Source organism: Ramularia collo-cygni (genome assembly GCF_900074925.1).
Source record: "Ramularia collo-cygni strain URUG2 genome assembly, contig: RCC_scaffold08, whole genome shotgun sequence".
In the NCBI taxonomy this organism is placed as follows: domain Eukaryota; kingdom Fungi; phylum Ascomycota; class Dothideomycetes; order Mycosphaerellales; family Mycosphaerellaceae; genus Ramularia; species Ramularia collo-cygni.
The window spans coordinates 656,987-668,897 of NW_019716262.1; the positions used below are offsets into that span (position 1 = coordinate 656,987).

Sequence of the window (11,911 nt, forward strand, 5' to 3'; positions counted from 1 at the left end):
CTTGTGGTCGCATCTCATCAACAACGACCGTCTTTCTGCATCGAAAGCAACAAGTGGAGCAGAAGCAGTACTACTGATTCCACATTGGTCATCGACTAGGACGCTCAGATTGGTTACCAAAGGTGACGTACCTCGGCCAGGATTTACCGGTTTTCAATTTCATCTTCACTGCAATCGATCAATCATTGTTCGCCTCCTCATCATATGGTCTTTGGAATTTGAGAAACATTTGCGCGCATGCGCGCGTAACTTTTGCGCGTCAAGCGTCGATTCTTTTCATATCTCACACTCCTTCACTCAAAAATGCAGCGCGCTGTTCGGATCAAGAATCTCAATTTAAGGAGACTGGCCTGGAGTGTAGGAGGCGCGTCTTCTGTAGCTGCGGGATATGGGATCTGGTCAAACACAAGGCCAGCACTGCTTGACAGTAGCCAGGACGCCTCCAGATGGAACCGCAAAGTCCAAATAAGCTCCCAAAGCGGTWCTCCTTCACAGCAGTCCAAGCAAGCCGGCCGCAGCGACTCAAGGAACGATGACGGCCTTTCAACATGGCAGACGGCCTCTGTTCAAATCTCTGCCGTCTGTGGTTCACTCGTTGGTCTAGATATTACTTCCCTAGGAGACAAAATCACGGATTGGGTTGTCCCCGGCTGGTTGAAGGGGCTATCGGGACTGGTTAAGAAGCTACAGAACGAGCTCTCAATGGCACCATGGTCTCTTAGCTGGGAGATCTGGGAAGACGCGCATGATCCGGAGATCAATCCAGAAATACTATGGGAAGCTCGAGTTAGGGTGTCCGAAGAGCTTTGCCCCCAGGAACAGGAGTTCTTGGGAAGACGAAGTGTGCAGACGGCGAAAGCTCTCGCGCGATATCTTGGACTACCAGAGTCCGATATTGATCCGCAGGATGTGCCCAGAATTGCCATGATTGGATCAGGCGGGGGCCTACGTGCTCTCGTGGCCGGGACCTCTTCTTACCTCTCTGCCCACGAAGCGGGACTCTTCGATTGTGTCACATACACTGCGGGCGTCAGCGGAAGCTGTTGGCTCCAGACTTTGTACGTCAATACGCATGATCCAAGCTCTCCGAATTGATGAGATCCGCTGACACTATCAATCTAGGTACTATTCCTCGATTGGGCAACTCAGCCATCAACGGCTGATTGATCACTTGAAGCAGCGGATAGGTGTTCATATTGCATACCCCCCTGCAGCACTCGAACTGCTCAATCATGCACCAACAAACAAATTTCTGCTCGGCGGCTTCGTAGAAAAGTTGCGTGGTGTGCCCGATGCAGACTTTGGTCTAGTAGATGTTTATGGGCTTCTCCTGGCTGCAAGACTGATGGTACCGAAAGGAGAGCTGCGCGTCAGTGACTACGACATGAAAGTTTCCAACCAACGCTCTTACGTCGAAGACGGTGCTCAGCCCATGCCAATCTATACGGCAGTACGCCACGAGATCCCCGACGCGCCAGACAACATCAAGGACGCCAAGCAGGGAAGATTCGAGGAGAAACAGCACTTTGATTACTTCCAATGGTTCGAGTGGACTCCCTACGAGTTCTTCTGCGACGAGCTTAATGCAGGCGTCCCAACATGGGCAATGGGCCGCCGGTTCCATGCCGGCCGGACGGTCTGGCGCGACAATGATCTTGCTCTGCCAGAGTTGAGAATTCCTCTGATGCTTGGCATTTGGGGCAGCGCCTTCTGTGCCACCCTGTCGCATTACTACAAGGAGATCAGACCCATCATCAAAGMAGGAGGACTTGGCAAGTTGGATGCACTTCTCAGTGGAAAAGATGACGACCTTGTCAAGGTACACCCTATAGACCCTGCGGTCATACCGAACTTTCTGCTCGGACTGGAAGACAAATTACCCTCAACCTGCCCGGAAAGCATCCACAAAGCCTCCCACCTTCAGCTGATGGATGCTGGCATGTCAAATAATCTACCAATCTACCCGCTCCTACGGCAGGGTCGTGATGTGGATGTCATCATCGCTTTTGATGCCTCAGCTGACGTTAAGACCGACAACTGGATCAAAGTGGTGGACGGCTATGTCAAGCAACGCAGAATCACAGGATGGCCGATGGGAGCTGGATGGCCGCCGCCAGACGAGTCGTCCAGTGAGATCCAAGAAGAAATGAAGGCAGCGGAAGCGACTTCTGTCGCTCACGCCTCTCCAATGACGGATCGAGATGATGTCAGCCAGAGTGCGATCATGCAGGATTTGGGGCACTGTACAGTATGGGTGGGCGTCAAGGAGGAAAGTAAGGAGTACATGGACGACCCCCCGACTCGACGTCTACGGCACGATGCTTCCGATGATGACCATTTGAGAGATCCCCAAGCAGGAATTGCTTTGGTGTACTTTCCATTCCTCAAGAACGACAAGGTACCCGGCGTGGRTCCCACAAAATCCGAGTTCATGAGCACCTGGAATTTTGTGTATACACCTGAGCAGATTGATTCGGTAGTTCAGCTCGCGAGAGCCAATTTCGATGAAGGTCAGGAGCAAACGAAGCGGACCATCAAGGCAGTGTGGGAGAGGAAGAAGACAGCACGATTGCAGAGAGAGAAAGAAGAGGAAGACTACCAACGACAGAAACGGATTCGCATAGGACATGCAAGGTCTGGAGACCCATTCTCATAGCGATATTGATCGCCATCGGTGCAGACTGCAATGATTATACCCAGGAAGGTGTTGAACGAGCCCAGGAGAAGTGGATGTAATATTACATAAAAGGCCAGTAGGTGAGTTCCAAGGTTGGCACTCGACGTTATCTCCGAGGACATCGTCGAGGAGTTTTGTATAACGACTGACACCGTCGCCATTGGGTGCTAGATGTAACACGCAGTGTGACTATTGTCGTCGAGTATACAATTTGAGTTGGTGTTGTGTGGATTTCCGCGAGTATAACCATCAGAGAATATGTTGCGTCGTGACAAAGGCTATCATGTCGAATGTATGCACCACCCAGAGCCGTCCAGGGCCCACTATTTACAAGTCCAATAGCATGGCCAAACTCCGTCCGCTATGCAAAACACCATGCACCATGCACCGAGCCCGAAACTTCTCATTTTCCTTTCCGATATTGGTCGTAGATCGAAAGCGCTCGATCGACCTGACCGTCGGAGAACTCATATAGACACGAATCATATGAATAGTCCTACTAGATGTTAACAATGCCTGTGAAAACAAGCAAAGCTCCATCGCGAGCTTGAAGATACTCACCATGTAGTTGTGGATCGAGTCCGCGCCAGGTGAGTTTGGACAACTGTCCGCTTTTGAAGGGCATCCCGTCGTAGGCGTGCTTTGTAAAGGCGTGTCATCCACAGAGTCGCCCTCGCCCGAACAAGCGCTGCCTTGAAATGTGTGATACAAGCCGAACCAATGCCCCGTCTCGTGCACAGCAGTCATTCCTAGATCGTAGTTGGTCGCGCTACCACCGGGGAGAGAGTCTGCGAGGTTCATGCATCCGTCTACTGTGCGATCGGTTTTTGAAGGGTCGTCGACGGGGAAATAGCAGAATCCTAGCAGACCGTCCGGCAGGTCGCTGAGGAAGTAGAGGTTGAGGTCGGCGTAGGAGCCTTGATGGAGAGCTTGTTTTAATTCGGCTTCTTCTGTACTGCYCATACTTGCAGATGCCCAGGCATCGTTTGTGGTCTGTAAGAGGATAGYCAGAATTGCTGCGTTGACGACGCGATCGAAGGCGAGTGTGCTCACAAAGTTGACACTGATTGCGTTGAATGTAACGCCCATGACACTGTATGCATCATTCATTACCATTATCTGTTGCGAGTCAGTGTTCCGTGTATTATCATGTTGATTGTAGTATCGTACCTGCTGTTTGACTTGATCTGGTGAATACATGCCTTCCTTTGCAGTCGTTGTGWTGATGTTCACGTACGTGTCAACTGTGATTTCTGACGCTCTCCCGATATTTTTGGTACCCTTAGCATATGCTCTATCAAGCTCCTGCTTGACCTTTGCGTTCGGCTCGCTGGTGCCACATCGGTGGAGGTCGTTTGCAGATACCACTCCCAACGCGGTAGCGTACAACATTGCTTGAAATCTCATGACTGCCGTTCTTGAAAGGTAGAAGAGGAACGGTTTCGTAGAATGGAATCGAGAAACAGATAAACGCTCTGCAGGATTGAACAGCAGGAACGAACAGGTTATGTTTTAAAAGAGACACGGACAGCCTGCCAGTTGTCTATATACCTGACTGGCCACCTCAGCCTCTCCATTCCGTGCATGTCTTCCATGCGTAATGGGCGTTCGTGAGGGAGGTTCGCGGGCCCGCTGCGCTCGTGGGGTCCACGTAAAGCTTGGTATTGACAGCCTCGTAGGCTGTGAAATCGTTGAAAATCCAGAACGTTGTGCCTGCCMTGCCCCTGGACAAACCCTTGTCCGCAGGAAGACGATGGCTTTGTCAACTGGACGTGCTCCCCCAAGTGTCGAACGAGGCTGGTAGGTCTCTTCAAAGCCGTTGAAACAACGTTGTGAAGCCACCTTTCTTTTTTTGTGTTTGCGTTGTCAACTCGTATGTGCAGGTTCGGGGTTTGTTGAGCCGACAACACACCACTCTTGGAGTCGTCGACACTTTAAAAGCTGCAAGCTAGTCTACTTCTCTCAAACCACCATTTGTGGAATTCGAGAGCAGCGGACATTTGCTGCTCTCATGGGCAACGGTGTAACGCCCAGAGCCAACGCCCCCGGCCCAGCAACCGTTGACATTTTCAGTGACTGCCAGAGCACAGAGTACATGTCCTGTAAACCTCGTGCATCGCGATATCCGGTGGTCGATCGAGCATCCGTGCAGGTGAATCGGAAATGGATCGCTGGCAAAATGTTGCACTGAACCAGAATCCGTAATTCCGYCCAAATTGTGCAGAGGGTATTGCAGCCACAAATTTATTGTGCGTCATACGAGGCCAGATCTGTACGCATAAAGACGCGACCAAAAGGGTGCTCCACTGAGAAAGTCGGGCCTCACTGTCGACAAATCGCGCCGGGGGCTACGGAACAGGTGCTAATATGTTGATCTTCAAAGTGATAATGGAGGCAGAGTGAACCTCCCCGTGCGCCTGCTCCGGGTGTTGAGTTCCCACGTAAATGTCGACGGACAGCACGGTATGGTTCCAGAAACAACGCAGCCTGAGTCCGAACAGAAGCCTGCGAGTGATGTGTCGACAACTTTCGCCGCTTCGATCAAATTGGACGTTGAGGCGACATGGTCTGCAGGTCGGTCAGCGTAGTGGACTAAACCCCGATCGAATCGTGGTGCTGAAATTTCCAAGTGAGGTTTGAGTCTTTCAGAAAGTGAACATGGACTGTGGAAATATAGAAAGCATGACAACGCTCGTAAAGATTGTGCATTGGGGTCTGAGATTCACGAACGTGGAAGGTCGCGCAGCCCCCGAAATCAGAGCATCCCCAAGGCGGTATCGCCGTTGGCAAAATCGGCGTCGCGTCTATGATTACACTGTCAACGCTTCATGCAATGCGCGGTCTTAACACCGCGGGTATTCCCAAAACTCCCGACGCCGCAAATGTAAAGGCCGTTATTGGAATTGCCACTATTCATTTCTTGGAGCATCGCTGCTCGAGGGGCCTGTGCCGCCACCTGCAGCACTGCCAGGTCCGAATGCTTCACGCATCCGATTGAACATACCGACGAGAGTAGGCTGCTGCAATCCCGAAGAAGGGATGCCGGTTCGTGGTGCTTGGTCCTGGTCGTGGTGCGGTGCTTGACCAGTCTCGCGCGGAGTGTCGCCATTCGCATCGTCTTTTGGCATAATCCCCTTTCTGCAATGGGGACATGAATCGTGAGATTCGAGCCATGGCTTGACACAGTCGTGGTGAAACCAGTGTTCGCACGGAAGTACCGTGACCTCGTCGCCAATGTCCACCTTGCCGATGCAGATGCTACATTCTGCTTTCGCAGCATCGTCAAAGTCGACCTCTGAAATCTGTCTTCTTTGCAAAGCTTCGATAGCCTCCTCTGACGCTCGAGGCGGTGCCTGTTCAGCCGCGTGCTGCTCTGCCAACTGCGAGATAATGCGGTCGAATTCTTGCTGGCTGTACGCTACATCTCCGTGCATGCCAGCTTGCCCCACACCCCCAAACATTGCGAGCAGATCCTCAATCCCCATAGGATTTCCATGCACGCCCATCACAGTAGGATGACCTGGCGCGCCATGTACGGGCGCGACACCAAAGCTGGCAACCATTCTCTGCATCATCGTCCCGATGTCGACGGCTCCTGTCTGAATTGGTTGTGGCATATCTGCATCTCGTGGCCGCAGATTGGTGTTTGACGTAATGGTGTATGCAAAGCCAGGTCCAGAGCCACTGAAAGTCCGGCCATTTCCACGCTKCTGCCTRCTTGGTGGAGGCGAAGTGGAAGCAGCTCGGGCTTCGTCTGCATTTCCGCCCGCTTCTCCCTCCCCAGCTGGCTGTGCATTACGTAGAATACCTTGAAGTGCAGGCCCCAAGATACCCAGCAGTCCTCCCACACCTGCTCCACCGCCATGGATTTGTCCTGGCTCTAGGGTGATGGTACGTTGGAAGTGGCCATGCAAATGCYCACCAGGCGGCTCCCCCGCCGGGTTTCCTGTCCACTGGAATTGACCAATATCGTCTTCGTCGGGATCGGGAGCATCCTCCTCGCGTGGATCGTGGTCGGGCTCGATGCACTCGGTGAAGTCTGACTGGCACTCGGGGCAGATTATGCCATGTTCGTCGCGATACCATTCATTTTCGCACTGATGACAATACACCAGCTCACGCTGTGGGGGACCTGACATGACCGTGAGGTGTCACCTTCGGCAGAGAAACGGGCCTGTGATTCGATGCTGGAGCTCGGCTCCGCCAGTTTTTATGTGCGGCGAATCGCGCTGATGGCCGCCGTACGGCGTCGAGTTTGCTGGCCGCAAGGATGCGATGTCTGCGTCCTAGATACTCAATGAATGGATGGATGTTCTGCGACCAGTTGTTGCGTCGTAGCAAGCGTAGTCAGAGTCTCAGAGAGATGACTGTAGTAGAGACAAAGCTGGAAGTCGAGTGTTTGTGCTCACATGGGATGAACGAGGTGACGTAGGTCACACGCCCTGCATTTACCTTATGACTGCCCGATCGGCCATGGCACTACACGCAGAGATAACTTCGGCAAACCGTCGATGCTAACTGTTTCGCGGTTCCGGCATGTTCCATCATCTTCTCGAATACGTTCCCCTTGATGATAGGGAGGCCGTCTAACACGACAAGGTGGTCTGTACTAAAACGAATCAAAGGTAGGTCTACCATACGGGCATTTCTTGAATCAACTACAGCTTCGTTTTCTGGCCCATGGACTGAGCGAAGCTAGGATTTTGCTACTCGGTTTTCGGACAAATTCACAGGCCGACTTTTGACCCAGCAATTCAGTGTTTTGGAGAGCAAAAGAGTATGTTCTCTCGACTCAGAAGACACTTGATCATCCCATATCGATCATTTGCGCCTTGAACGCCGCCGTTTGTAGACCATTCTTCGTGACTCCAAAAGAAGCCGTGTTCCTCAGAAGCCGCTATGAATTTACTCTTCTGGGATTTCGATCTCGCCGGACTCGATGTCGTCGCTGACGTCCTTGGGGCTGCGGCCATCGACCTTGCAGCCGGTAGAGAAAGCAGTGCCGAGAATCTCCTTGACGGTCCCCTTCAGGTCCTTGGCCATCGACTTGTGGCGCATGGTCCGTCCAATGGTGATGATCTCATCGAGAGGAATGGACTTGGTGTGCTTGATGTTCTTCTCCTTCTTGCGGTCACGCGGTGGCTCCTTGAGCGCCTTGATGACGAGCGAAGAGGCAGACGGGACGACGGAAACGGCAGCTTGACGGTTCTTGATGGTGAGGCGGACAGTCACACGGAGACCTTTCTAAGAGGGGTGTTAGTCGAGTGTTTCTTAATTTTGGAAATCCTCCATGCATACCCAGTCACCAGTGGCCTTTGCGATATCTTCTCCGACCTTCTTGGGGGAGAGACCGAGCGGACCGATCTTAGGGGCGAGTGCAGACGAGGCTCCGACTTCACCACCAGTCGCTCTGAGATGAATTATTTTCTCCTCGTTGGGGTCGAGTTTTGGGGCTGCAATGACAGTGAGCGGGTGCGATTCTTCAGCCAATGGCTGGAGCCTGGGAACGAGAGGGGCGATACTTACCCATGGCTAGTAGGTAAGGTAGTCTGCCTCGACTCGAGAGATTGAATGAAACAGAGTGAGCGGTGCTTGAAAAAGTCACTGATGTCTGGAGGAGGAACGGTTGGCGCAGGTGAACGAACTTTGACCAAAGTGCGCCAAGCGAGCCCAAAGCTTATGCAAGTGCCAAGACAAATTACACATCTCGATGTACAGACTGGATGTATAGCATCCTCCGCATGTGATCGCACCGCACAGATCAAGGTCGCGTGCACAGGAGGACTTGGCCAAGCCAAGAGAGAAATGTCGGCAATGCTAGGATCATGCTGCTCACCGTCACGCTCACCGCCCAATTTAGYACCGCCCTCACCATGGGCTGTCGTGTGGGACCTGCCTCGGCGGCCGGACGGGTGATGTACACTAAAGTTTCCAGWCTTTGAAGACGTTGGCGTCAACAACAAAGTAGGTCTGCATGTCGCACAATTATTGTGTCGTGACGGAGTAGAGGAGGATCAGAGACATGGCCAACGACGGGAATGCTCCGCGCGTCGCCACGGATAACAGCATCGACACCAGCAACAGTAACAATACCGGCAATAGTACCACTTCCTCGCCCTCGCCCTCACGATCCACCGGTCACCAGCAGCATCGTCCCGCACAGCCATCGCATCTGCGACAATCTCACATGCCGCCGTCGTCTCCCGAGGCCAGTCGCACCCAACCCGATGCGCCGGAGGACGGGGCGGAGGACGGGACGGAGGCTCAAGATCACGGCGGAGTAGCAGAAGGAACACAGGACAGCACTGATGTACAAGCATCGCTACTAGCAAACTACGGCGCGGCGACTACCGAAAGGAACAACGCAGCGGAGCCGTACGTGTTCAGACATCGTCCCAGATATGCCCAAGGATACGGCAGCTTCTCTAGCAGCTATGCACCTACGGAAGCTGGGAGCTTTGAGCATAGACCGAGTCTCGGTGGACCTTTTATGAGCCCCGATGAAGTGGCTATTAATCGGACTGGCACCGGGGGCAGCGCGTCTGCCTCCATCTCAGACAGCCTTCTTGGGCACCCGAAGAAGAAAAGAACGACGCATTGGCTGGCACGCAAGGCTGGTATTAGGAGCGAACGAATGATGTACGGCTAGCGAGCAATGTCCTGTCTGATGCGTACTGATCGACGTCTAGGTACATCCATTACTACGTACCCATAACTAACTGGATACGCCAATATCGGTGGAGGTTTGTCAAAGGAGACTTCATCTCGGCATTGACCATGTCGAGCTTCTACATTCCTATGGCACTTTCGTATGCGTCCAACTTGAGTCATATGCCGCCAATTAATGGCCTGTATGCTTTCGTGTTCAACCCATTCATCTACGCCATGCTCGGAACCTGTCCGCAAATGGTTGTTGGACCAGAGGCCGCTGGCTCTCTCCTCGTGGGAAGTGTTGTTGCTGAAGCGATCAAGGCCGGCAAGTTTGCCCACGATGATGGGATGAAAGCTGGGCAGGTCGGAGGCATGGTGACGGGCATGGCCGGGGCGATTATTCTTCTCGCTGGCTTGCTCCGCCTGGGTTTCCTCGACAGCGTGCTCTCTCGGCCGTTCTTGCGCGGATTCATCAGCTCCATTGGCTTGGTCATCTTCATCAACCAGTTGGTCCCAGAGATGGGACTTGACAAAGCTGCCGAGCACTCCACCAAGGCGCACGGCTCTCCGCTGGAATCTCTCATTTTCATGAGTGAAAACCGAGACAAGATCAGTAAGCTCACCGCTGCAGTGAGCTTCAGCGCAGTGGGGATCATTCTAGTCCTACGAGAGCTGAAGCGACGTTTGCAGCCCCTCCCTCGCCTAGGATGGGTGGTGTACTTTCCCGATCGCTTCATCATCGTCGTCCTCTCTGCAATTCTGACATGGTACTTTAAGTGGCACGAGAGAGGTCTGGACATACTTGGCGACATACGGGCACCGGCGGGGGTAAAGATGTTCGAGCCCCACTTCATCTTTGACAAGTCCAACTTCGAGCATGTCAGCGACGCCTTCGAAACGGCCTTTATCGTTGCACTCCTTGGATTCTTTGAAAGCTGTGTAGCTGCCAAGAGCTTGGGCTCTGGGACAGTGAATGTTGAAACTGTGCAGAAGACAAACGATGACGGCTCCGTGGAGGAAGTCGAAGAAGCTGACGGTATTCGTGGCATGACTGTTTCGTCTAACAGGGAACTGGTCGCGCTGGGCATTGCAAACCTCATTGGAGGCACCTTTATGGCCATTCCTGCATTTGGAGGTTATGGCAGAAGTAAGGTGAATGCGAGCACAGGCGGCAGAACTCCGATGAGCAGCATAATGTTGTCACTCATTACGGTCATCTGCACGCTGTTCTTGCTGCCTTACTTCTTCTACATTCCGGTTTGTTGACATGTGATCTCTCCTGTTGGGACGCGCTGACAGAAACACAGAAAGGAGTGCTCTCTGCCATGATTACAGTCGTGTCGATATCTCTTCTCGAAGAGGCACCACACGACATCATCTTTTTCTGGAAGATTGGTGGCTATCCGGAGCTTTTCCTCATGCTCCTAATCTTCTTGACCACGTTCTTTTGGTCACTACGTGGCGGCATTATTGTGGGCATCATCTTCTCACTGATTCGCTTGATGAAGCACGCAACGCGTCCTAGAATACAGATTGTTGGCCGCATACCTGGTACCCGCGAATTCGACAACGCCGAAACACTTGCGCAGGAGGGACAAGTGGAGCTGATCCCGCATTGTCTAATTGTCAAGATCCCGGAGCCGCTCACCTTTGCCAACACAGGATCTCTCAAGGACCGTCTGAAACGCTTGGAAGATCACGGCACCAATCTCGCCCATCCAGCACTACCAAGCGTACGCAGCAAGGAACATAACAAGAATGTCATTTTTGATATTCATGGTGTTACGAGCATGGACTACGCAGCGACGCAGGTCTTGTACGAGATCATTAAGGATTACATCGGGCGCGGGACCATGGTGTTCTTTTGCAGAGCTCCGAGTCGCAAGTCCAAGGTCTGGGAGTTGTTCAAGAAATCGGGCATTGTAGATTTGTGTGGAGGCGAGCACAACTTCTACAGGAATGTTGACGAGGCCTTGCGAGCTACGGAGAAAACCGGAACCTTTTTCGAATACGCGAGCCAAATTCGCGATGGGTTGTCGCCGGCGGATGACGCTAGTGCAAGCTTTACAAACGAGGAGACTGCTTCGAGGGGAGGGGATCACGATCATGAAAGAGCGGTTGGTTCGTAATTGGACACATGACAGTCAAAGCCGTGCACACACTCTGAGAGTTGGAATACTGTCCTATATGGCATTGGCGTATCACCATCTCCGAGCTCGGAATCACTCGGGCATGATCGGCCACCAGTTTATCGAGCACATCAAGTATGGCGCTTCGCTACCCACAGCGTGGGATGTAGGATCCAAAGCGACACGGCACGACATTTTGCTTCCAGCATGCCAGAGAAATCTGTTCGTCGATTCAGCGAGCAGTGCGCGTCTCCGGTAGACTGTTCGGTTCGATCAATCATCCCCTCAAAAGTGCGCTTCAACAACAATCAACGTAGCTTTCGCTTATACGAGCCAACAGACCTCATAAACTACCTTCCCATCAAAGAACCACATTGTTTCGAATTGCCCGGTCTCACGAAGTGCCTCGTCCCAAGCACGTAAGTACATATTTGACCGCTATCGAAGAATGAAA

At 52.7% G+C, this 11,911-nt stretch overlaps 5 protein-coding genes; 2 read left to right on the forward strand and 3 right to left on the reverse strand.

Moving 5' to 3' along the window:
- Positions 1 to 303: 303 nt before the first annotated feature.
- On the forward strand, positions 304 to 2,656 carry RCC_05797 (related to phospholipase A2 (PlaA); the record flags this gene model as incomplete). XM_023771062.1 has 2 exons in its annotated part: positions 304 to 1,058; positions 1,123 to 2,656. The coding sequence occupies 2 exons, from the start codon at positions 304 to 306 to the stop codon at positions 2,654 to 2,656; spliced, it is 2,289 nt and encodes a 762-aa protein (XP_023626830.1).
- A 424-nt stretch (positions 2,657 to 3,080) lies between these two features.
- RCC_05798 (related to Extracellular metalloprotease MGYG_07913) lies at positions 3,081 to 4,084 on the reverse strand (the record flags this gene model as incomplete). XM_023771063.1 has 4 exons in its annotated part: positions 3,081 to 3,173; positions 3,239 to 3,670; positions 3,731 to 3,796; positions 3,848 to 4,084. The coding sequence occupies 4 exons, from the start codon at positions 4,082 to 4,084 to the stop codon at positions 3,081 to 3,083; spliced, it is 828 nt and encodes a 275-aa protein (XP_023626831.1).
- Positions 4,085 to 5,586: 1,502 nt separating this feature from the next.
- Positions 5,587 to 6,816, reverse strand: RCC_05799 (uncharacterized protein; the record flags this gene model as incomplete). Its single annotated transcript, XM_023771064.1, has 1 exon — positions 5,587 to 6,816. The coding sequence occupies one exon, from the start codon at positions 6,814 to 6,816 to the stop codon at positions 5,587 to 5,589; it is 1,230 nt and encodes a 409-aa protein (XP_023626832.1).
- A 766-nt stretch (positions 6,817 to 7,582) lies between these two features.
- On the reverse strand, positions 7,583 to 8,207 carry RCC_05800 (60S ribosomal protein L12; the record flags this gene model as incomplete). XM_023771065.1 has 3 exons in its annotated part: positions 7,583 to 7,921; positions 7,976 to 8,130; positions 8,204 to 8,207. 3 exons carry the CDS (start codon positions 8,205 to 8,207, stop codon positions 7,583 to 7,585), a joined length of 498 nt encoding a protein of 165 aa, XP_023626833.1.
- A 492-nt stretch (positions 8,208 to 8,699) lies between these two features.
- RCC_05801 (related to sulphate transporter proteins) lies at positions 8,700 to 11,457 on the forward strand (the record flags this gene model as incomplete). XM_023771066.1 has 3 exons in its annotated part: positions 8,700 to 9,316; positions 9,367 to 10,585; positions 10,636 to 11,457. 3 exons carry the CDS (start codon positions 8,700 to 8,702, stop codon positions 11,455 to 11,457), a joined length of 2,658 nt encoding a protein of 885 aa, XP_023626834.1.
- Positions 11,458 to 11,911: the final 454 nt, after the last annotated feature.